Here is a 27,104-nt window from a genome sequence, read left to right as displayed (position 1 = left end):
CATGTTAACGTTGTGGGCAGGCGACAGCAATCGTAGTTTGATGACTGGTGACATCCTGGTCTGCTGTGACGTTCAACTGCAACTCGTTCAGGTTGCCGCCGCCTCGATGTGGTCGGTGTGCTGACTGGATGTCGTTGATGATCCACGCTCGTACCTCGATGCCGTGAAGGATGTTCTGTTGCTCTGCTACAAATTACTGCCTCAGCGCGATGGATGAGCATTTAAAACCACACACAACAGCACCAACACTATACACAACACCTAAACAGTCAATAATAATAATAATAAGTACAACCAATCAGGTGTCTACCGCATCAAGTGCAACAACTGTGACACAAGCTACATTGGACGTACAGGTAGAAACTTCACCGTCCGTTATAATGAACATGTAAATGCAGTAAAGCACAACCATTTCTCATCAATAGGCCAACATGTAGAAGAATCTAAGCACAACTTCACAGACATCAATAATGACATGATGATATTAAACATAAACTCTAAGGGCCCCCTGCTCAACATAACCGAAGATTTCTATATTACTTTGGATCAATACGCTAACCCCAATCATAACATTAACGACATTACAGAGAAAACCAGTATCATTTTTGACAAAGTCATTCCTGCAATAAAAAACGACTATCTTAAATTAGTAAACACACGTCATAACAAACCAACGAATCACAAACCTAACCCCGCCCCTACCTTCACAATAGCCACTCCTCCATCCCCTCCACCAACATCCATCCACACAGCTCACATGAGCCCCAGACGTACTCGCAGCAGAGCACAACAAATATCTAAACGTATCGGTACACAACCTCCACAGCAACAACAGTAAGTACTTTTTTCATTTCACACATACATCCAGGCATTCCTTCATAAATACGCTATACTCATATTAGCTTTTCTTTACAGATAACGACCATATAACGTACATAGACGAGAGAAGTGTCACCACCAACTACTCTGATATTAAAACCTATCTTGCTACATCAACTCAATTTTCAAATTTTCACTGACAAGAGTTCTCATAACATACCAATGCAAAGTATATCAACTATAGAACATTCTCGATATTCAACTTAATCAACACAAGAACTACAAGAGGATTGAAGAATGAATGCAACGCAACATGAACTCAAATTTTAATAGACGTTTTTAAAATACACCATGTTTTAATGTGTTTAATGTGCTATATATTTTTAGTGTCTTATGATGTGGCATATATATTTTAATGTGTTTATGTACTCATGTCCATGCTCAATCAATAGGTTTTAGTTTATTTTAACCATCACTACTTTTAATCAGAGCCATTTTAACGCAACATACTGCAATATATTTTAATTCCATTTTATCAGACATCCGGATGCTCTTAAGTAACTTCTTTGTAATTCATCTAATGACTGTAAATTTGTGTACTAGCTGATGATGGCCAAGATAGGTCGAAACCGGTACTAGTGTAGTAATTCATCCACAATAAATGTATTGATTGGTGGAACATTTTTCTTATCTATTACATTGAATCCAATCAATACGGAATATGAAACTTATAAATAATAATATGAGAACTATCTTCATAAAATACAATGTTATGTTGTATTATACTGGAGCAAATGGATCTTGTGGCCGGAACTGTGTGTTGAAGATGTTAAAAGCAGAGGTTTTCGATCCAATGTGTGCCTGTAGTATGAAAGATAAAAACGAGTTAAACTCGGATAGTGGAAATGGGGCAAAAAAGTAAAACTTTATGATGGGACTCACCTCGGTGAGCTGGTTGCATGTACTGCAGAGATAAAGAGGAACTGGCTAGGAAGTTGCATGGACCAACTAGGGAAGGAAGGGGAGAGGAAAGGAGTGTGCTGGGGTGGAAGAGTGGGAGGGGCGGGATCAGGGCGTTTTGGAGGTAGGAGGGGATGTCGCGTCAATGTGTTACGTCCTATCTGAAAGACTGAGCTATTTTTTAGAATTTTAAACATATTAAACACTGCAATGAGAACATCAAACAGGATTTTTGGTTTCTCAGAGATGTCATTTAAATTAAAGTTTGGATTAAAAAATCAGTCTAAGTGAATGTAGCAGTTTTTGGTAGTATCTAAAAGGGGGCCTTTGCTAAGCGTGTCCAGGATTTCAATATCCTGGTCTCACCGAGCTCGATAGCTGCAGTCGCTTAAGTGCGGCCGGTATCCAGTATTCGGGAGATAGTAGGTTCGAACCCCACTGCCGGCAGCCCTGAAAATGGTTTTCCGTGGTTTCCCATTTTCACGCCAGGCAAATGCTGGGGCTGTACCTTAATTAAGGCCACGGCCGCTTCTTTCCAACTCCTAGCCCTTTCCCGTCCCATCGTCGCCATAAGACCTATCTGTGTCGGTGCGACGTAAAGCAACTAGCAAAAAAAAAAAAAATATCCTGGTCTATTCCGTAAAATTTGTGCTTAGCGTCATGTATATGCTGGCCTACTGCAGAAAATCTATTATACATAATTGCATTTGTATGTTCTGTGTACCTGATTTTTATGTTCCGACCAGTTTGCCCGAGATATGAGCTGCTGCAGTCATTGCATCGAAATCTGTATACACCTGATTTTGAGAAAAGGTTAGATCTATTGATCAGGTTGTAATTGTGTAGAACGTCCAAATTTCTATAGTTAGTTCTGAAAGAGAAGTTAACATTATGTTTCTTAAATATATTGGTGACGTTATATATGGTTTTATCAAAAGTGAATGTCGAAATTTTTTTTGATTTATCCTTTATTAAATTTGATTTAAAGTGATGCTTAAATTTATTGATTATGCGTTCAATAAAAGTATTGTTATAATCATTGCACTTGGCAGTAGCGTGGATGATATTCAATTCCTTCTTCAGATCTGTTTCAGACATGGGAACTTTAAATGCACGGTCCACTAAGCTGTTGTGAGTGGTGCGTTTTTTTGTATGAGGATGCATTGAGTGTTGTTTTATTCTCATAGCTGTCTGGGTGGGTTTTCTAAAAATTCTATATAAGAAAGAAGAGGAAAGTCTGGTGATTGTTAAATCTAAAAAATTGATGGAGCTATTAATTTCTGATTCTAATGTTAAGTTAATATTAGGATCAATGTTACTGAGATATATTAGCATCATCGGCGCATCGATAGAGCGTTCATCTAAGATGATAAATGTGTCATCCACATATCTGGCCATCTGAATATTGTTGAATCTCACATCATTATCAATTGCCGTGTGTTCCAAGAAATCCAGGTATATTTCAGCCAAAATGCCAGAGGCTGGTGACCCCATAGCCAAACCGTTCTGTTTATAAATTACATTATCAAAGGTGAAATAGTTATTGTCAACTAACAATTTTAAAATGGACATAAAATCATATATTTCTAGTTTACTTAACTGTATTGGAATTTAAATTTTTCTTGATAATAGAAAAAAAAGCTTCCCAGTTTTTATACTAGTATACGTATTATATCAAATGAGTGTAAAGTGTTGTAAGGTTGGAGTTTGAAACTGTGTAGTTTCTCAATCAACTCAAGTGTGTTCTTAACGGATTTGTTCGAAAGGAATGTATAATGTTTTTTAAGGAATTGTATAAAATGGGACAGCTTGTATAAGGGACTTGGCCTGTAATTTACTATGGGGCATATGGGGACACCGGTCTTACGGATTTCTGGCAACACCTTTACGGTCGGTTGATAAGTTCTTGTTTTTCTCTTTCAGTAAAAGGAAAGATGTGTTTTTCAGTGTTTATTTCACTTGTCGCTGCATACATTGGGTGGGGTCTTCGTTGATCACTGAAAATGTACCATCTGTAAAAAAAGTGTTTAGTTTTTGAAATGTAGTCAGATTTTTCCATATTGATGGTAGTATTCCCCTTGTCAGCTTTAGTAATGATCGATTGGTTATCCTTAATCTTCTTTTTTAGTTTGATGTTTTTTCTTTCTGCATATTGTACATTGGTTTTTTAAGTTCAGGAGAAATAAAGATCTTGTTTAATTGTCTTTTAGCGTCCAACTTTAGTTCAGCTTATAAGTCCTGTGGCATTTTGTTGATGGCGGCCTCTATTTCAGTGGTGAGCTTAGAAGCGATATTAGGTACATTAGAATTAGGCCAGTTGTGTTTCGGTCCTTTGGAAAGAATTGAGATTTCATCAGCATCTAGTATTGTGTTGGATGAATTGATGAGCGGCGGATGAAATTGAGCAATGGAGTTGTCACAAGTAATGGAGTCTTTAAATTTTATTGAAGGAGCATAAAGTGGTTTTGATTATTTTGATTCTTTTACACTTGTTCTGTAAGGTAAACTGCTTTTGGGATTGATTATTTTAACCATGTTGGTTAATCCTGTCTGTATTGACTTATATTCAAATTTCTATAGAACACATTCCCGGTGGGAAAGTGTTCTATAGAAATCTGCTTTTGGGATAGCGCATTAACAAGTATGCAATAAACTTCATCCTGAAAGATGTTCCATTTCGGATTAGTAAGTTAATGAGAGATCTTGAGGCGAGCCTTGTATAAACAGTTATTAAAAAACGACTTTTTCGTATGAAGAAATTTCAGTTCATTCCGAAGCCAAAGTTTGTTGGTTTTTGTTGAACTTTTTGTTGGCGGAAAAGAACGTGACGTTTATTATTAATACCCCTTTAAAAGTTTGGGGTCAAATTGCGCGTAACACACTTCTTGATAAAGGCTATATCTTTGCCCAATTTCCCTATTTTTATTCTTAAGTTCATATAATAGTGAGCTTTAGATTTTGCCTGGTAGCCTGTATCATTTAAAGTCAAGAATTTCACGTTTGGTCCGTATTGAAGAGAGATTACAAAACAATGAATTAGATTGTACAGGATCCGCCTTTTCAATACAAGATATGTTGTTGGATTAAAATTACAACCTCATTCATTTATGGTAGTGGTTTCAACATCCATGGACGTCATCAGCCAAGTAGGGTAATTATACAAAGACACATAGTAAAGTTTAATCGCAAAAAATTGACTACCGTCATTATGAAAAAATCTGTCTACAGGGTGGCGCACGAATAGTTGACACATTTGAAAAGCAAATATAAAATGCAACTTATGTACTATGTTTTTCAAATTTAGCGCACACCTTCCCTGTTTCACGGAAATAACTGTAGAGGTGACACTGCTGCTTTGTCTCCAAATGCGTGCATTCCAGTGAGCTTTCTGTCATGGCCAACCACGGCCGACTCTCCGTTCAGCAGCGAACCAAAACAGTTATACTTCATTACGAATCAAAAAATGTTACGGCGACACAAAGGAAATTTCGAACTGTATTTCAGAGTAGGTGGGCACCAGCAAGGAACACCATCCTTAGCTTATACAAAAATAAAAAATAAAATAAAAAAAATAATTGAAGAACAAGGCAGTGTGAAGGAAGAAAAGCGACCACGTGCACCAGCAGTTCGGTCTCCTGAAAACATCGCTGCGCTGAGGGTTGCCATGCACCATAGCCCACACAAGTCAACACAGGGAGCTTCAAGAGAAAGTGGAATATCGCACTCTTCAGTTCAAAGAACGTTACAGGATGACTTATCATATGTGTACAAAACGACTGTACTACACAAGCTAACAGATCTTCATAGGCAGAAGAGATTGCAGTATGCCTTATGGAATCAAGAAAAAGATGAAATACTGTTTAACACTTGGTTCTCTGATGAAGCCTATTTTAATCTCAACGGGGCAGTTAATAAACAAGATGTGCAGTTTTGGGCTACAGAAAAACCGGTCATTATTAATGAAAAACCACGTATGGTTAAAAAGTGAGTGTGTGCGTAGCTCTGTCAAGTCATGGGTTAAATTGACCATTTTTCTTCAGTCAGACAGTTAATGCACCGCGATACAAGGACATGCTGGAGAATGAATCCATGCCTCAACTTCTTGCTACAGAACTCCCTATCCAAATGCAGTGGTTTATGCAAAATGGTGCAATACATCACACATCTAACAATGTTCTTGAGTTTTTGAGGGGAGTATTTGATGATCGTGTAATGTCTCATCGTTACCCACAGTACAAAAATAATGGCGGATTCTTCTCTCCTCCTTTAGCCCAAATTTATATCCTTGTGATTTATTTTTATAGGACTATTTGAAAGAAAAACTCTTTGCTTCAAGACCTCAAGGCCGCATGGAAATGTGTGCTTAGATTGTGCAGCCCTACAGTGAAATTTGTGAAGACCTGTCCAGCAAAGTCGTCAGAAACATGTGTACTCGTCTCGAAGAGGTTGTCCACCGTAGTGGAGGCCACATTTAACATGTGATATAGTGAAATGTATTTCCAGGGTCCAAGCTACCTATGTCTAAAATTTCATTAGTGTTCTGTAAAAAATTAAGTTGTTGTTCTAAAAGTAAATGTGTCAACTATTCTTGCGCCACCCTGTATATTTCAAAAACTAAAAACTTTTTTACAGATGGTACATTTTCGGTCATCAACAAAGACACTACCCAATGTATTCAGCGACAACTGAAACAAACACTGAAAAACACATCTTTCCTTTTAACTGAAAGAGATTAACAAAAATGTATCAACATGAATCCAGGCTTACTGACCATGAAGGCGCTGCCAAAAATCCGTAAGACCGGTGTCCCCATACGCCCCATAGTAAATTACAAGCCAAGTCCCTTATACGAGCTGTCCCATTTTATACAATAATTCCTTAAGAAGCATTATACATTCCATTCGAACAAATCCATTAAGAACACACTTGAGTTGATTAAGAAACTAGATAGTTTCAAACTCCAACATTGCCACACTTTACACTCATTTGACATAATATGTATTCTAGTATAACAACCGGGAAGCTTTTTTCTATTATCAAGAAGAATTTAAATTCCAATACTCTTTTCAGTAAACTCGAAATATCTGATTTTATGTCATTTTAAAATTGTTAGTTGACAATAACTATTTCACCTTTGATAATATAATTTATAAACAGAACGGTTTGGCTATGGGGTCACCAGCCTCTGGCATTATGGCCGAAATATACCTGGATTTCTTGGAACACACGGCAATTGATAATGATGTGAGATTCAACAATATTCAGATGGCCAGATATGTGGATGACACATTTATCATCTTAGATGAATGCTCTATCGATGCGCCGATGACGCTAATATATCTCAATAACATTGATCCTAATATTAACTTTACATTAGAATCAGAAATTAATAGCTCCATCAATTTTTTAGATTTAACAATCACCAGACTTTCCTCTTCTTCCTTATATAGAATTTTTAGAAAACCCACCCACACAGCTACAAAAATAAAACAAGACTCAATGCATCCTCAGGCTCAGAAATGCACCACTCACAACAGCTTAGTGGACCACGCATTTAAAGTCCCCATGTTTAAAACAGATCTGAAGAAAGAATTGAATATCATCCATGCTACTGCCAAGTTCAATGGTTATAACAATACTGTCATTGAACACACAATCAATAAATTTAAGCAGTGCTCTTAATCGAATTTAATGAAGGATAAATTAATATCAAAATTGTTTTCGACTTTCTCATTTGATAAAACCATATATAACGTCACCAATATATTTAAGAAACATAATGTTAACATCTCTTTCAGAACTAACTATAGAAATTTGGACGTTCTACACAATTCCAACCTGATCCATAGATCTAACCCTTTCTCAAAATCAGGTGCATGCAGATTTCGATGCAATGACTGCAGCAGCTCATATCTCGGGCAAACTGATCGGAGCATGAAAATCAGGTACACAGAACATACAAATGCAATTAGGTATACTAGATTTTCCGCGGTAGGCCAGCATATACACGACGCTAAGCACAAATTTTACGGAACAGACCAGGATATTGAAATCCTTGACACGCTTAGCAAAGGCCCCCTTTTAGATACTACCGAAAACTGCTACATTCACTTAGACCAATTTTTTATTCTAAACTTTAATTTAAATGACATCTCTGAGAAACTGAAAATCCTGTTTGATGTTCTCATTGCAGTGTTTAATATGTTTAAATTTCCAAAAAATAGCTCAGTCTTTCAGATAGGACGTAACACTTTGACGTGAGATTTCCTCCTACCTCCAAAACGCCCTGATCTCGCCCCTCTCTCTCTTCCACCCTAACACACTCCTTCCCTCTCCCCTTCCTTCCCTAGTCGGTCCACGCGACTTCCTAGCCAGTTCCTCTTCATCTCCGCAGCACATGCAACCAGCCCACCGAGGTGAGTCCCCTCATAAAGTTTTACTTTCTTGTCCCATTACCACTATCTGAGTTAAACTCGTTTTTATCTCTCATACTATAGGCCCGCATTGGATCGAGAACCTTTGCTTTTAACATCTTCAACACACAGTTCCGGCCACAAGATCCACTTGCTCCAGTATAATACAACAAACTTCATATTTTATGAAGACAGTTCTTATATATATTACTAATTGACTTTGTCGTTTTTATGCTCACAACATGGTACTTACGTCTATCAAATTATCTTAAACAGGTCAGCTGCTGGAGGAATGGGTTAATGCGAGAATGGAGTGGAAGATTTAGAATGAATCAAATGCATTCATTGTGCGCCATTACGTAGCCCACCTGGAGCCACCGGCAGTGCCATGCACTATGAGAGACCTTGTTTCATTACCAGTGGCCTCCACGTTATGCACTGGCCATGCATCTTGGTGGGTGTGCTATTTGCCAACTGATGAGACCAACTTAGCACACTGGGTGACACGCTGGCAACCAGGAATGAGTTAGGTAGAAATAACGGACCATTTATGTTGGTGTTATAAATTTACTCATTCAGGACAAATATTTCAGATTCCCCATGGGAATCAATATTCATATCATCAATGGCTAAATACCGCTAATGTACAAAATTGTGAAACTTGGCAGAAAATTGCTCAGGATTTGAATAGGCATTTAAAAGAAATCAATACTAATAACTGTGAAACAGCAAATGATTTGTGGAATCAGTTTAAAAGTCGGGTAGAGGTACTTCTTCAAAACAAAGATCAAGAGATACATCCAATGAAGAAAAAGAAATGGATGACAGATGATATTCTTGAACTAATGGAACAACGAAGATTTGTAATAAATGATGCAGAGGAATACAAAAAATTACAATGCGACATAAGGAAAGAAATACGTGCTGCGGAAGAGAACTGGATGAAAGAACAATGTGTGGAAATGGAAATCTTTCAGTCTAAACATGATCTGTTCAATATACATTGAAAATTAAAAGAAATAGCTAGCATGTACAGAAAACGTAATCTTTCTATACTGGTTGATGCCACAGACAGGCCTATTATTAACGAAGAAGAAGTTTTAAATACTTGGAAAAATTATCTGATGGAACTTTTCTCTGATCAGAGAGGTGAGGAAATTAACCAACGAGCTAATTGTGAAATCCCTGACATTCTTAAGTCAGAAGTGCTATATGCAGTGAAAGTTTCGAAAAGCAAGAAATCACCAGGTCCAGATAACATCCCTGTAGAACTTCTCAAAATGATTGATGAAGACAATATCCAATTCTTGGTAAAGTTGTTCAGTACTATATATAATACTGGAGACATCCCATCTGACTGGCTGTTATCTACATTCATCACGTTGCCAAAGAAGCAAAAGGCATGTAAGTGTAATGATTATAGTTTAATAAGCCTCATGAGCCACACGCTTAACGTATTCCTCCGTGTAATACATAACAGAATCAAGACTAAGTGTGAACAAGACCTCGACGAAACACAGTTTGGGTTCAGAAATTCTTTTGGTACAAGGGAAGCATTGTTTGCTCTAAATATCCTAATTCAGAACAGTCTAGATCAACAGCAAGAAGTGTTTGCTTGTTTCATTGATTTTGAAAAGGCATGTGACAGAGTACAACATCCAAAACTTGTAGAAGTCCTAAAGGATATAGTAGCTGACAGCAAAAGAAATTAAATTATGATCTTTCCTTTCATGTTCTTTACATTTCATTTAAAGTAAGAATGTGATTGATTGATACCCTCTCTCTATTTGGAGGATAATCACACTATGCTGGACATAATCATAGCAATGCACACAATAAAAAAAAAGCAATAGTCTTTTCGGAAAATGACATAACAAGAACTGTCTTATAACAACGATATGCTGAAAGAGAATACTCACAAATAAATAAAACACTACAAAATCAAGCAATAAAGATTTCCATTACGGTATTTACATGCTTATCAATAGCCATTACTGTTAGCTCAATTAATAATAATAATAATAATAATGATATTGACTTTACATCTAACTACTTTTATGGTTAATTTTGGCCTGCAGCAGTTCTTTTGCATGCCAGTAAATCTACCAATTTTCTTTCCTTGAAGAATATTGTACAATAAACCACATCAAATAGATTAAAGAAATGCACACTATTCCTATTTCTAACTTTGCTTAAGCATTGCACCAATTTGTCATTTTGGAATGTGGTGTAAATACCTGACACTATCTTAAATTACCACAGTCTGATTCATGCGGTTCATGAATATTCCGCATAATTGTGAATAAAGCTCAGCACTCAAACTATAATTTTTCAACCACGAATGCCTATAAAATGAACAGAGCCAATCTCGGGTATATCCTAACATTTCAGTGTATCACTCGACTATGAAACATTCACTTATTATTAATTTTTGCATTATTATTATTAATATTATTGTTATAGGTTTTAGAATGAGCCTAAATTATTCTGTGTTATCACCACCATGCTTTCTTAGTGAATGAAAATCAAGATGACTTCATCCTCAGAATATACTATGGGTGATGGTACAATTGTACAAAATTAGAAACTGATAATATATTGACAGGGCAGACCTAACCATCACCTGTAGTATAATATGAACCTAGTGAATACGGACCAACCAAGGGACCGAAAATGGTCAAATTTGTTGAATCTTCATCCTCATAGTCAACACAAAATAAACTTGTCTACCTGGATGTCCTTACTTGCTCAAAACTATCCAGTACCATCAAATATGGCTTCTACAATCAGTTAATCTTACATCTGTTTAATGTAAGGGCTTGAGACTTCTTTTTTTTTTTTTTTTTTTTGCTAGGGGTTATACGTCGCACCGACACAGATAGGTCTTATGGCGATGATGGGATAGGAAAGGCCTAGGAGTTGGAAGGAAGCGGCCGTGGCCTTAATTAAGGTACAGCCCCAGCATTTGCCTGGTGTGAAAATGGGAAACCATGGAAAACCATCTTCAGGGCTGCCGATAGTGGGATTCGAACCTACTATCTCCCGGATGCAAGCTCACAGCCGCGCGCCTCTACGTGCACGGTCTTGAGACTTTTAAATTTACATTTTGTCACATTCAAGTTTGAATTAAGAAATTTATGTGGAATTATCACCACTACACATCATGTACGTGGTGAAAATACAATATCCAACTCTACAGCAAACAAGAGAAATGTGGAAATAGAGATAAGTGTACAAGTCAATTCCCATTAATTTTATTACACTAAAAACTGCAGGAAAAGAAGATGAGATCAAATGACAGAGTGGAAAGCATAGGCTCAAAAAAAAAATTAAATACTACATATGGTAGGTGTCTTCGTTCAACCCCGTGGCCTCCTCCGCTCCTGCATGGGGGCTCCATTGTCAGGCTTGGGCATACCGTTCATTTAGCTGGACATTTCCTACTCACATGTAAGAGCAGTCCATGGTTTCCCCACGAATCTCTTGTTGGAAGTTCATGTTAAAACATTGTTACCAAAAGCAGGCAAAGTTCTCCTTTCAACCAGAAGCTGAAAAGATAAGTCTTTGCTCCAGATTTAACCGGCGTGATGATAACTTGACTTTTCATCACCAATGAAGCAAAATTAAGTGAGAACCTTTTCACACGCCTTACCGATCGACTCACATACTTGGTGTAGTAAATGGAAGTAAATTGTGATTGGCTATTTGTATCCTCATAGAGAACAGTCAAGAAAGTACCTTATTGATTTGATTATTAATACAGTAAAGCTTAAATAACATATGTATGGTTTCTTTTCTCATGACACCATTGTACCGGTGGGTTTCTGCTTAGTTCAAACACGCCAATAAAAAGAACAGGATATAATCAGATGTTACATGACATTGCCGCTAAAGGCTAGCCCAAATTTAACTTGATCCAAAGCATTCCCTTCAACAGACGCCACACTTGCAAAATTGACGTGATCGCTCGTGTCTTCTAAAGACATGGACTGGGACAATAATACATACATACACTATGTGATCAAAAGTATCTGGACACCTGGCTGAACGTGACCACAAGTTCGTGGCACCCTCCATCGGTAATGCTGGAATTCAATATGGTGTTGGCCCACCCTTAGCCTTGATGACAGCTTACACTCTCGCAGGCATACGTTCAATCAGGTGCTGGAAGGTTGCTTGGGGAATGGCAGCCCATTCTTCATGGAGCACTGCACTGAGGAGAGGTAGCGATGTCGGTCGGTGAGGCCTGGCACGAAGTCGGTGTTCCAAAACATCCCAAAGGTGTTCTATAAGATTCAGGTCGGGACTCTGTGCAGGCCAGTCCGTGACAGGGATGTTATTGTCGTGTAACCACTCCGCCACAGGCCATGCATTATGAACAGGTACTCGATCGTGTTGAAAGATTCATTCGCCATCCCCGAAGTGCTCTTCAACAGTGGGAAGCAAGAAGGTGCTTAAAACAGCAATGTAGGCCTGTGCTATGGTAGTGCCACGCAAAACAACAATGGTGTAAGCCCCCTCCATGAAAAGCACGACCACACCATAACACCACTGCTGCTGAATTTTACTATTGGCACTACACACACTGGCAGATGATGTTCACCGGGCATTCGCCATACCCACACCCCATGTACCGTGATTCGTCACTCCACACAACGTTTTTCCACTGTTCAGTCGTCCAATGTTTACGCTCCTTACACCTAGCGAGGCGTCGTTTAGCATTGACCTGCATGATATGTGGCTTATGGGCAGCCGCTCGACAATGAAATCCAAGTTTTCTCACCTCCTGCCGAACTGTCATAGTACTTGGAGTGGATCCTGATGCAGTTTGGAATTCCTGTGTGATGGTCTAGATAGATGCCTGCCTATTACACTTTACGACCCTCTTCAACTGTCGGCGGTCTCTATCAGTCAACAGACGAGGTCAGCCTGTGCGCTTTCATGTTGTACATGTCCCTTCACGTTTCCACTTCACTATCACATCAGAAACAGTGTACCTAAGGATGTTTAGGAGTGTGGAAATCTCGCATACAGACTTCTGACACAAGCCACACCCAATCTCCTGAACACGTTCGAAGTCCGTGAGTTCCGCGGAGCGCCCCATTCTGCTCTCTCACGATGTCTAATGACTACTGAGGTCGCTGCTATGGAGTATCTGACAGTAGGTAGCAGTATAATGCACCTAAGATGAAAAACATATGTTTTTGGGGGTGTCCGGATACTTTTGATCACATAGTGTATAAATCTATCTTCACTATGCCTTTCGGCATTCAGTCTTACAGACCGGTGTGGATTAACGAAGTGCCTCCACAATTGTCTCTGTTTGCATTGAGCTCTGTGCCCATGTTTAATTCCACTCCTCCTATCACTAAATCATTAAAAACTGAGTTTAACCATAGCCGCCTTGGTCTCCTTCTTCTCTTACCCTCCATGACAGAGTCCACTATTCTCATAGATAACCTTTCATTCATTCGCCTATTATGACCTCGCCACCCGATCCTTTTACTGCGTACAGCTTCACCCATCAAGTTTATTCCTAACTTAGCCTTTGTCCTCATTGCAAGGACCCTTCTGTCATTGTTCCCATTTGTTTGTATCAGCAGTCATTCCAATCAATAAATGAAAGAAGGTTCCACCTAATCGATACTTTCTCTTTTTTATTTAGCCTTGGGCTATTTATAAAGACACAAGGTCGAGAACAGCAGATACAAACCCATACCCGTAGCACGGGAAGTAAAGAAAACAAACTGGACAAGGGTCTTAATACAGACGATCTAACTTAACAAGTTCTCGAACACCAAATACGGTAGTAGACTTCATTCAACAGCGGGCCACACTTTTCCATCTAATAAGAGACAAGTGAATGGGAAGTAAACCAGAAGCCATTTTAAGAAGACATAAACACTTCATAAACATTCCGACAGGAACATTTCACCAAAAATCTCCAAGTTTTTAACAGCAAGTGATTTTATTGGAAAAGCTCTCAGGACTTATAGTGAACCTAAGACTTTTAGTCCAATAAGTGTTTTTAATATTAAGTTTAATGTCCAACTAACAACCGCCCTCAATGCACTCTACCCTCCCCCCCCCCCCCCTCCTCTCCCACTTATACGCTTTCTACTAACACCTGTTTTTAATGTTTTAATGTAAATTAAGAGATTGATTTTATGCTATTTTTACCTAAGCTACATGTAAACAGCTGATGATGATTCCTAAACAATCGAAACATGTTCTGTGATTATTAATGTCTTTATAAATAGCCCAAGGCTAAATAAAGAAGAGAGTGTATCGATTAGGTGGAACCTTCTTTCATTTATTGATTGGATTACAATATCGATACGGTAATGAAGTGGATAGTCTGTAATCAGCAGTCATTCTCGCTACTTTCATGTCTATCACATCCACCGAGCTTTCACTCCATTACTGCAAAGTCAGTCTGGAAACAGACTGATGTGTGAAAAGTTTTGTGTGGGAACTGACTACTTTCTTGGAGAATACCGCTGATTGCACCTGCGAGCATATTGCATTAGCTTTGCTGTACTGTCATTCAGTTTCACTTATATCCTACAATCCTAGGAGAATACACATCCTATATATCTGTTACAGTTTTTATTCCCAATCTGACATGCAATCCTCTTAGGTTTCTTCCCTGCCTGCATGACTTCAGTCAAATGATAATTTTATATCATACTAGCTGCACCACTTTTCAAGTTCCAAGATTGTAGATTGTAGGCCTGCTGCATAGTCTGCCATTACTGTGAATTTTTGTTGTTGATAAACATGTTCTCTTAACCCTTAAAACAGCATTCACCACCATCACCAATGAATTTCTCTCAGGAAATTGTTTTAGTTTGGATCCCTATGAACAAATTTGTTCTAGCCACTGCTAGTAGTCTATTTTCTATTATTCCTATTCAAGTTGGAAAAAATACAGTATATTTCTTGAATTTGCTCTACATCATCATTTGTGGTAAAAATGTATTATCCCAATGCTCTTATATTTTTTAGTCCTATTGATTGATGTTGAATGAATGTTGCCCCTTTTTCAGTGATGCTAAAGGACTATTGAGGACAGATATTGTATGTGCTGTTGTTTCTTCAGTGTAACTTTGCCATATATATGATGTAGAAGTATAGATACATTTAGACCCAAGGAAAGAAGAGAAGAGAATATGTCGGCAGCCCTGAAAATGGCTTTCCGTGGTTTCCCATTTTCACACCAGGCAAATGCTGGGGCTGTACCTTAATTAAGGCCACGGCCGCTTCCTTCTCACTCCTAGCCCCTTCCTGTTCCATCGTCGCCATAAGACCTATCTGTGTCGGTGCGACGTAAAGCAACTAGCAAAAAAAAAAAAAAGAAGAGAATACCTCAGTAGGTTTTAATCTAAAATAAGATCCCTAATGCTACTTAACCAAGTAGTGGGGATACTGGGGAAGTAGTAAACATCAGATGGGGCATGAGCATTTCCATTAAACTACTGAAAAAAATGTATGTTTATGCTAGGATGAATAGTTTTTTGTCAACTTCAGAGCAACACAGAATGGACAAGGTCCAAGCAAGTAAACAAGCTAGCTTATAGTTTTACTTAACTGTAGATACAGTCATACCCACAAGACTTCCAGTTTTATGTGGAATCTGAGCCTCTCAGGGTCGTGACTTTCAATTTTAAGAATCTTGTATGTCAAGGCCTGGATACATACTGCAGGCACATTAGTGAGAAGTCAGTGATTATCACTTGGATATCTTGCCCCTTCCCCTTGGACAGGGTTGTTATCATCTATTATCATAGTGATACTCTCCACAGTCATTTTCTGTGGATAAAACAAACAAGCTAGCAAGCAAGTAAGCAAACAAACAAAACAGAACTAATTAGAAAGACTAATTATTTAAGGTGACCTCATAAGAACAAGTCCAGTAGTATGTAGATTTACTATCTTCCTTTCTCCAAACAGACCTATAATTTCATGTCCTGATGATAAACTGCAATGAGAGCATGCCCTGTCATCTTGAAATCACCTAATCTGTTGTGTAACGAGAGGAGTATCCTCCAGAAGCATACTAAGTGGTGCACCTGCACCTCAGTTGAATATAATGTACAGCCGCTCAATAAAGTGAATGAGCTCACTCTTGATAACTGTTTTGGTAAAGTCCCAATGGTGGGTTTACATGAGAACCTTTACAGTAATGTCAAGGATTATAAGTATATAATATGATACTAATCTGTTCATTTCTGTGAGTTTTAGTTCTGGGCTCGAGAACTAAATGAAAGAAAATTAAAATATGCCCTGAGACTTAACTTCAGTCTGTACAAATAAAAACAAATGCGAATACTGTATGTCGGATAGAAATGAAATGAGTTGGGGAGCTGCGTGTTAGCTGTGCAGGTAGAGGCATTGGGTTGAACTGACATTGTGGTAATTGGGAGCTGACATAGGTTCAAATCCTCCTAGCAATTGATTTTCCTGTTATACTGATTCCTCGTTGCTGGGAGAGAGATGGATGTTAACATTAACATACAGTATCATATTTATTACAAGTATTGTTTACTCATTCCTGGAGTTTTGTCCTTACGCTTGAGAACTAAAGAAGAAAGAAAAAAATATGCCTTGAGACTTGTTAGTCTTTACAAATAAAACAAACCTGAAACACACAAATCAATATCGGGTGTGCTGAGTTGCACGTTCGATGACCGCTCGAAGTCGATTGTGTACAGAAATAGTGAGGGTCTGGAAGAACCCCAATTCTTCCCGAAAGTTGAGCATCGTTGTCCACAGCTCTTCCTTGGAGCTCACGTGACTACAGTGTTCCCACAGAGTCCTCTTCATTAGACCCCAGACATTTGTGATGGGCTTTAGGTCAGGACTATTTGGAGGTCAATGTATTGCTTTAATCCTTGCCTGTCCAGTATCTCCATAGGAAAATATGACTTCATTGCTGAAGACTACATAATCCCATGTCGGTTATGTACAGTCTGCAGTGCACCAGGAAAGGAAGACAAAGCCTTCCGTGAAACAGCTGAGGGGAAGGGGTTCTAGTAGAGTTCTGCCAGGAGGACCTGATGTGTGGGTGGCCTGTAGAATGCTTCTTGAATTCTTGAGCATGTTCCCAATAAACCTTGGCCCATTCCCTAATATAAGAAATGGAAACGCCTTCACTACAACTGAAACTAGCCTTCAGCAGTGCCAACACAGCTGACCTTTGGTCCACAAACTCCGCTATTATAGACATGAGAGCTGTAAACACAGTATGGGGGCCATGGACGTGCAAGGATATCAGTCTGTAGGTAGTAAAATTTATCGCAATATTCCTGTGGATGTAGCAAGAATGGACAAGAAATCGGTTCATGTTCCATAAAAAGCACAAAAGAATGGAATGACTAAGATTAATCAACTACAGTCGACTCTTTTACATTTGAACTTTAAATACGAAGAAAAATTGAATTATCCAAAATGTGAATTAATAGAAACATTCGTTAGAATTTTAAAGAAAAACAGTAAAATAATTTTCAACATATATACAAAATAATTAACATGCAGTGGACCTTACCTTAAAATCTGCAGTACTTTGTGTGTGTGTGTGGTTTTTTTTTTTTTACTGTGTGAAAACAATTCATCTCACAGTTAAAAGGTATTGGTAAATGAAATAGGCTACACTTTAAAAACCAGTTGTATACACAGTTATGATGGATGTTATGAAATTCATGAAATTCACTGCCTCTTACAAGTTTCCTTTTTCCTCTGTGCAGACTCCAGCTGTCCATGACTTTATTTTTAATGTAGGATAATAATGTCTTTAGCAATACCAGTTTTCTTCTTTGCATCTCTTTCCACATCCTTTAGAACTTCTTTTGCTCTAATGTTAAGGTAACATATTATGAACCACACTATGACTTTGCAAACAACTTGCACTGAAAAATTGTAACTTAAGGCAGAGAGTTCTTAGGCCACTAATTTCTGTACACTTTGTGATGATGTTTGCAAATTGTTTGTTCTTTCAACTCTGTGGTTACTGGGAGTGGGTGTTGAAGGATGTACTGTATGGGCACTGTATCTGCACACAGAAGAGGTGGATAATCCCATACTAATGAGGAATGGGTGAAGGCTACGTACCAACAAACAAAAGCTTTCTTTTCCCTACAGCTCTCTCTGAATAACTGTAAACCCGTAGAAACTACGTATAGTACAATACAGTATTCTGTTTATCAGTCCAGCTCTACAAATTCATAGGATTACTTAGGAATTTTTGCTGACATTGGAATTGAAGAAAATTTGTTCTATTATTTAAATCCTGTCCTCGAATTATCCAATAAACAAATCAAAAATTTGTATTACATGCACATTTTTAACATTATTTTACGTAGGAATTCCAAAGAGAATTTACTCCTGTTTGATCTATCCACATTCAAATTAGAAAGAGTCAACTGCATGAGCTTTCTGTAACTAGCAACAAAATCTGTGAAGTGATAGAAAAATATATCTTTGAAATCCACAAACAACAAAATATGTCCTGTACGGGAATCAAACTTGCAATATTCACATCTGTCTTTGTCTATGTCCTGCTCTGCATCATGCTACTAAACTTGGGGGGGATAAACCTAATTACAAGAGACCTGTGTATTTCATAATTAAACGGATTAAAAAGAGCTGATATGAACTTAAATTCCTCACATTCCATCATTCTATTGCCCAGAAGAATCAAATAACGTTAGCCATACTACAATGCTGTTTTCAGGAGTGTGAACCATACTTGATTGACTTCTCATGCGCAGATGTGCCAGCAAGGAACATATACAGTACCATTCGCACATTCTCTCTTTGAGCAACTATACATTCCATTTGTTGGATACGCTGGATAAATGATATGCTTCAATAATTCTGGTTCTGGTAATACCACCCAAACATTTAATGTTCAGTGTTCTTGATGACTCTGTGTGTTATGTGGATATTCAAGGGCTCAGAATTGTGAATTGTAATTCTTAAACACTTCATCTTTCTATGAGATGTATAGAAGGAGGTTGATGCCATTTTTATTCCTATGAAGTTGCCAGAACTCAGCACAACAGGAACAATCTGTTGGTAATACGTTCTGAACTCTTCTACAGACTAATACAGATAGAGCCCATCTCACAATAATGTTATTGATTTTACATACTTTTTACTACTTTTACAGCTTTTGGAGGTACCGAGGTGCTAGAATATTATCCTGTATATATAATTGTATGTGCCTGATAATCTACCAACACGTGGCTGGCGTACAGAAGGTCGTTCGAGATCTCTGATGACGTGTTTGAAGGCCGCTGGCAGTGCTGTCATCAACTTGAGCACATCAAAACAGGGTATGATGATTCATGTCAGTACTGAGGACGTGTGTAGAGTTTCATGACATTAGCTGAAACGATGCCGAAGCAGATTGTCTCTTACTGGGAGGGCTACATAACTGCCCTTTCTGATGCTAAATATAGTTATTCTGCAATGGAAGGAATGTGCAAGCATGATTTATTGATATCGAAGGACGGGATTAGTGCTGTATTGAAGGCCGAATGGGCTTAATTCTTCTGGAGGGGGAAGAAAATAGTCAAATCCACGACCAGCCACCAGCCGTACACTGAAATGGTGAGGAAAGTGGGAAGGCCCTTGTGTCAGGCGGTAACCCTGGCCCTTAAAGGACTATCGCACGTAATTTGGGAATGTCTGTTTCAACAGTTAATGCACCGGGCGAGTTGGCTGTGCAGTCAGGGGCATGTGGCTGTGAGCTTGCATCCGGGAGAGTGTGGGTTCGAATCCCACTGTCGGCAGCCCTGAAGATAATTTTCCATGGTTTCTCATTTTCACACCAGACAAATGCTAGGGCTGTACCTTAATTAAGGGCAAGGCCGCTTCCTTCCAACTCCTAGGCCCTTCCTATCCCATCGTCACCATAAGACCTATCTGTGTCGGTGCGACGTAAAGCAACTAGCCAAAAAAAAAAAAAACAGGTAACGCCATAATCAACAAAGACCTGCACGTAGAAAACCGGCATAAGCGCAGAGTTCACAAGCTGTTGCCTCGTCACATTTTGGAACATCACACTAATGCAAGAAAGCTGTATATGGCTATCTGGTAGGGGACAGATGGAAAAATGTAGGTACATTAGACGAAGCATATACAAAACCTTAATGACTGTAACAAACCCCGCTCTATTTAGTACCACCCTGGAGACAAAAAAATTATCAAACATTGTATTAAAAATGCCGGGAAAGTTTTCCAAGGGGTTTCATGATTCAAGGTTATAAACTTCATTATTGGTTCTGTATTGAATTAAGATTACAAATAATATACAAAGTTTATTCCACCTGCTCAATACTGTACAGTAATTGCAATGTTTATAAATACATTACAAAATATTATCAAGGTACTAGTTTTGACGCTATATGGGTCATCATCAGCCTAACTAAGATACACTTATGGATTTGCCGAAGTCCTAAGACAGAATTACATTGTGGAAATAAGATTTAAAGAATGAACTGTGTATGTGATGCGATAATGTACATATAAAATGGTAGATTTATGAACTGTTATAGATAAAATAATGTTGTACGTATCAGTGACAATTAAAATTTTTTAGGATTTACATCAATTACAATTAGACTGTAAGAATAGTTATCATACAATTATTACAATAATGGTTAAAATATGCCCTTGTTAGTGAATACTCCAAAATTGCACTTTAAAAACGTAATATGCCGGTTGAATGCAAAGTCCAGATGCTTCTATTGAGTTCTAGAATTCCGAGTGTATCTTCAGGTGGAGAATTGCAAGTTGAACATTGGCGCGGAGGGTATCTTTCTTGCTTGAGGTCCAATATTTCTGATACAGAAATTAAATTTAGATAAAACTATGCAACATTCTTATAATATAATGAATTCTTGCTGTAGTGTGAAGAATATTCCCAATCCAAGTTGGAACCAATAGAACATTGCGCGCAATGTGAATTCCCTTAGTTGCACTCCACCGGTCAGGTTGTTCACATTGCGCGCAAGGTTCTATTGGTTCCAACTTGGATTGGGAATATTCCTCACACTACAGCAAGAATTCATTATATTATAAGAATGTTGCATGGTTTTATCTAAATTTATCAGAAATATTGGACCTCAAGCAAGACAGATACCCTCTGCGCCAATGTTCAACTTTCAGTTCTCCACCTGAAGATACTCTCGGCATTCTAGAACTCAATAGAAGCATCTGGACTCTGCATTCAATCGGCATATTACATTTTTAAAGTGCAATTTTGGAGTATTCACTAACAAGGGCATATCTTAACCATTATTGTAATAATTGTATGATAACTATTCTTACAGTCTAATTGTAATTGATGTAAATCCTAAAAAAATTTGTCACTGATAAGTACATCATCATTTTATCTATAACAGTTCATCAATCCACCATTTTATATGTACATTATCGCATCACATACACAATTCATTCTTTTAAATCTTATTTCCACAATGTAATTCTGTCTTAGGACTTTGGCAAATCCATAAGTGTATCTTAGTTAGCCTGATGATGACCCATAGGCCTTAGGAAATAGACATCCACACATGATCAATGGCCTCTGGAAACCTTGTCAGGAGAAGTGAGATAAGATAGACATTCTAGCTCTGCGAGAAAGTCTGCTTCAATGGAAATTACATTGCCGGGCTATAGCTAGAAATGCTGGCTTCCCAATTGAGGATGATCGTTGATGGAGACATGACTTTTCATAAGCTAATTACCCTTCAAACATCATCTCCAGAGATCCTGAACAACCTTCTGCATTTGACCCCCTTCAAATACCACCAGATTGAACCACGATTAAACAGCGCGAACATTGGCTCGAAAGGCTAGTGTTTCTACCATCAAAGCTACTCAGCTTGGCAAAGACTGTTTTCATGGAGGATCAGATAGTCTATTTGTTGGTTGATACCAAACCATTTAGCTATCTCACATGTACCGAGTTGTGGATTATCTGTAAGCTGTTGATGCACTCTCTCTGTTAAGTGTGGGTTTCACCTAAATTGTGGTTGGCCTGTGTTCACAGTGCTGGTATAATGTGGCCTGTCTCTCAAATGTTGATCAGTTTTGTGAAATGATGTTAGTATCTGAATCGCAGTGTTCAGGATATCCTACTTACTCCAAGAATGAAGTGCTTATACAAATATTCTTCTAAATCAAGTGCCATTATTGTTGTTTGTGTCTAACATTATACCAAGCAACACGTTTGCCTCAAAACTGCTGGTTAGTCCCGTGGAAATCATGCTCTCAAGCAGTACGTGTGTACCAAGCTATGCTAGCTTTTGCAGTATTTGCATGCAACATGTAGGCCTACTAACATGGTGGAATAATATTCCTTGAACATAGTCTTTTTGCAGATTCATTTAAAATAGCATGGAGCAAGTGTATGAGTTGACAGAATAGAACGGCACTGAAAGTGAAATAAATTATGCATTGTAACATTTGTTGGATTACTTGGGCCCTATTTGACTTTTATGAAATCTGGAAGACATAGGGATTGTTCCTCTCTTCACTATATTTATAAGGATCTCCTCCACAATGTCCCAATATTCAAAAGCATCTGTATTTTTACATCCTGTATTTGTGCATTTATTTCTTTGTACATACTTATCTATGGGCTGACTGGAATTTTATATTATTATTTTTTCTTTCTTTTCCTGTGTAACTTACTTTAGTAAGTCTTTAAGTTTTACATGACTGTTGATATTGTGATCATAGCTTCTAACTGCTGTTGTAATTCTTTCTTTTTTCTAGACGAACAAATCGACTAGAAGAATCGCGGAATATTTTTGATACAATTGTAAACAATTCTATCTTTCGAGGTGTTTCCATCATTCTGTTTGTTAACAAGACTGATCTCTTGGCCAAGAAACTGGAATCAAGAGAAACAGATATCCGTAATTACTTCCCTCATTTCACTGGCAATCCTCACAGTTTAGAAGACGTACAGAAATTCATTCTAAATATGTTTGTTAGTGTGAAACGTGATCCCAAGAAGCCTTTGTTTCACCATTTCACTACAGCAGTAGACACTGAAAATATAAAAGTAGTGTTCAACGCTGTAAAAGACACAATTTTACATCGAAATTTGGAATCGCTTATGCTCCAGTGAATCATTTATATTTCATACATTCCAAATATCTCCAGTGCACATAAGCCTTCAACACTAATACTCTGTTGACTTGGTCTTGGAAGAAAGAAACCATCTATGTGCAAGGTGATAATTATTTTTGTAATGTGGCATGAGATAGTGATAATATTATGTATGTCAATAACATTATAGTGTTCTATTTTTTAAGTTTCTAATAGGTATACATTTTCCTGTTTTCATTTGACAAAAATCTGTGTTAAGAAACTTTTCCATTAATTTTGACTGGTATGTGAAATGTAAATGAGATAAGTGGAAATCCGTCCTGAATGGCTTGGTGAAGAGCTCTGAAATACCTTAATTAAATCTCATTGAACCAGTGGAAGTTACGATCATTTTGATTGTCTTTTCTATGTGCTAATATGTACTGCTAATGGGTGGTCATGGTGATGATAAATGCACCTTCTAGTGTAAGGAATTGGTTTTAAGGACTGAGCAAGTTTATATATGTGTATGTACATATAATATGCATGTTATGCTGGATTTTCCCTCTGAATTGTCCAGCTTTTGTTATCCATATATGTATCCATATATGGCTACTGTTCAGGAAAAGGGGTATAAGAATAATATTACGATGCAGTGTAGTGTAATACTAAAATTAAACTTTAAAATGTTCTGACAGATCAAGTTTTATGCATACTGATATAACATTTTGCTGTGTAATATTGTATTATGCTTCTTTATAAAGCAGCATAAAGGACTTCCAAATCTGCCTTATAGAAAATAAAATCCATACATAAGGAGACATTCAGATGTTTGGGTCAACAATTTAATCGGCACTTTGTGTATTAATAGCAAATATAAGGTATAACAATGTTTTGAATAAATAAAGCATATCCTTTTACCACTTGCAAGAAAATAACAATTAAAATTGGCAAAGTAAATGGTATGGTACAGTGTATTCTTATTAATATTGCCACAGCCAGCTTGTCAGCGGTGATCTGTTGGTGGCATTCTTGCTGACGGGCCTGGAGATTTTACTTACAATTCCCAAAGGGAACATTTATTTATAAGCAAAAATGGTTTTGCTTTGCATCCTTCATTGATTGAACATGTATGTACAAGTACAAAGAAATGAAGGACTTGTAAGACAAAATTTCTTCCACGACTGGGATACACTCCCATTGCGAGAAGACTCCTGGTCCTTAAGCAAGAACGCTACTTGCTGACAAGCTGGCTGTGGGAGTATAATAAGAATGCAATTGTCTTATACTATTTACTCTGTCATTCTTTGTTATTTTCTTGTGAATGGTAGAGAGGTATGCTTTATTACTTCAACATTTCTTTATACCTAATATCTGTTATAAATTGAAATTGATGACCTGAACATCTGAGGAGCCTTCTTGTCAGTGAACACTTCTGTTGAGTGTGGTTAAAATTTATTTTCATATAGTGCAATGAAATCTCAACTATAATTGATTATTAAAATGAGGTTTCTAGATTCGTATTAAGGAGTAAATTTTAACGTGGGTCACCTTGGTTAAGAAACTTATATTGTTATCATTCATGCAACATTTATCTTAGTTTTTTTACTTTCACTGAACTACAATACATTCATCAGTTACCTTTTTCTCATTTTTTTCACTAAACAAATTATATTTTGTAAGCTCTAAGTATCCTACGATTTTTCTAGACTTCCTTTCCATTTGAATGTTGAAATGAATTTTTTTCCTATAGATATAGGATTTGCATGTGGTGTTGTGACATTTGTACTTTAAAAAAAAAAGAACTAAGTTTCTGAGATTCACTGGTGAATTATGGTCATCTTCAGCATTACTAGTGCATAATGCACAGTAAAAAATATACTCGAGTTAAACTTTTCGTCCATTTGCTAAGTGTGAATAAGAATGAAAACTACTTGCAATGGTACTAGTACAACACATGTCCTTGCAAGTATTTACCCATAATAGCTGATAATAAACATTTAAATATTAGGAATGGAATGTGTACCAAATAGAAACTAATATTTTATGTATACCAGTACATGTCGAACTTAACGTCTTTTATACAGATTAAAGGGAGAAATGAATGTGTAAGTTAATTTAACATGACTTGTTCTACTTTCAAACTAGGACTCCTGTGGGAAATAAATTACATATATCCTTTTTTACTCAATAAAATACAATGTTTTGATTTGGAACGTAGGTTGTGCGGTTTAATTTCCTTTTTCTAATTAAATAAGAATGATTCCTCCTAGATAGTTATGTTTTTGGCATGATGCACCTATTTTAAATCTTATACCTCTGTGCCCTAATAGTATTGATTTTATGTATTTACACATACATGCATACATATTATTAATATCGAAATTAATGGAATTGTTTCACCTCTAAGTAGTTGTTGTTGATTGTTTTATTAAGTCTTTTTAGTCAAAAATAATAATGTTCCAGTAGAGGTATTTAACTGTGAATATCTGCCTCATTGAAATCTTAATTTTTGTTATCTGATAATCAATTTTTTTAATAACTGCCTTGAAACTTCACCCTTTACAGTGAAACCTGCTAAAACAGTCTGTTTATTTGTTTTAGAGCAATTTACTCATGTGGTTTCTCAATGAAGATGGAGATTTTTTATGCCTTTGTGTATTTAGTAGACATTGTCCACATGGGTATCGTGTGTTACTGTTGCTTATTTCATTTTGCTGCTTTAAATGCAGAGTCCATTCAAAATACAAATCTACAAAATTTTGCAAGATGTTAAAATAATTATGCCATAGTAGTTTTATCTACAGTGTCTGCTTCTCTCAGTGGTATTAAAGACTAGTAGTCCACACTGAAAATAGAAATCGGTTTTGAACACTGTTGCCAACAGTTGTGAACAGTTCAATAACAACTTAACCTCTGATCAATCTGTTATTCCATCCTCTCTTTAGCCTCTACATCTATTTGCATATCAAAATCCATGAGTGTCGGTTCCCATAGCTAGGGAACATTACTTGTACTTCTAATGGATTAGGCAGTATACTGCCTTCAGTGGGTCCCAGATGTACATTTCGTTTGGCTTGGTCCACATTTTCTTTCATTGTCCACCTTAACAAAGTTTCTCTCGCAGAGTTCGATAGCTGCAGTCGCTTAAGTTCGGCCATTATCCAGTATTCGGGAGATAGTGCGTTCAAACCCTACTGTCGGCAGCCCTGAAGATGGTTTTCCGTGGTTTTCCATTTTTACACCAGGCAAATGCTGGGGATGTACCTTAATTAAGGCCATGGCTGCTTCCTTTCCACTCCTAGCCCTTTCCTGTCCCATTGTCACCGTAAGACCTATCTGTGTTGTAGCGACGTAAAACAAAGTTTCTCTCACAGCCTGATAAAACATCATTTTTTAACTTACATCACTAATGGATGCCATTAAGGATTTTCAACCTAATCCACACAGCTACTTTGACGTGTAAAAGTGCAATTACCTGGCAGACTGCTAGAGTTGCGAAGAAAATGCATGTGGACATTTTTGTAGAAGTCTTATTTTTAAATACTGCCATATGCCCTTTTTTTATACTTCTAGCAATTTACCAGCTCTTTTGTTTTATATTAGATTAAGAGTGTATCAAAAGTGGCAGAAAACCTTTTTTTTTTTCCCTCAGAAATCTCTTACTGATAGGAAGAAAAAGCATATGAACATTTTTTTCCAAATAGAAAATTGAATGCTACGATAACGTGGTGGCCTCCATTTTAATAGGACTAACAGTTCAAGCAGTGTACTCATCTGTAAGAGTCCTAGGCATACAATCTGCTCCCC

At 37.4% G+C, this 27,104-nt stretch overlaps 1 protein-coding gene across 1 annotated transcript in view; it reads left to right on the top strand.

Annotated features, from left to right (window-relative positions):
• Nucleotides 1-26,771, top strand: part of cta (Guanine nucleotide-binding protein subunit alpha cta) — an 80,591-nt gene extending 53,820 nt beyond the window's left edge. Inside the window, exon 4 of the mRNA XM_067139461.2 lies at nt 22,977-26,771. Coding sequence (XP_066995562.1) covers nt 22,977-23,334 — 358 coding nt within the window. The 3' untranslated portion in view covers nt 23,335-26,771. The remainder of the gene's footprint in view (nt 1-22,976) is intronic.
• Nucleotides 26,772-27,104: the final 333 nt, after the last annotated feature.

Source organism: Anabrus simplex, chromosome 2 (genome assembly GCF_040414725.1).
Source record: "Anabrus simplex isolate iqAnaSimp1 chromosome 2, ASM4041472v1, whole genome shotgun sequence".
Lineage (NCBI taxonomy): Eukaryota > Metazoa > Arthropoda > Insecta > Orthoptera > Tettigoniidae > Anabrus > Anabrus simplex.
The sequence above is the reverse complement of the archived record's forward strand: the minus strand, read 5'-3'. Positions and strand labels throughout refer to the sequence as shown.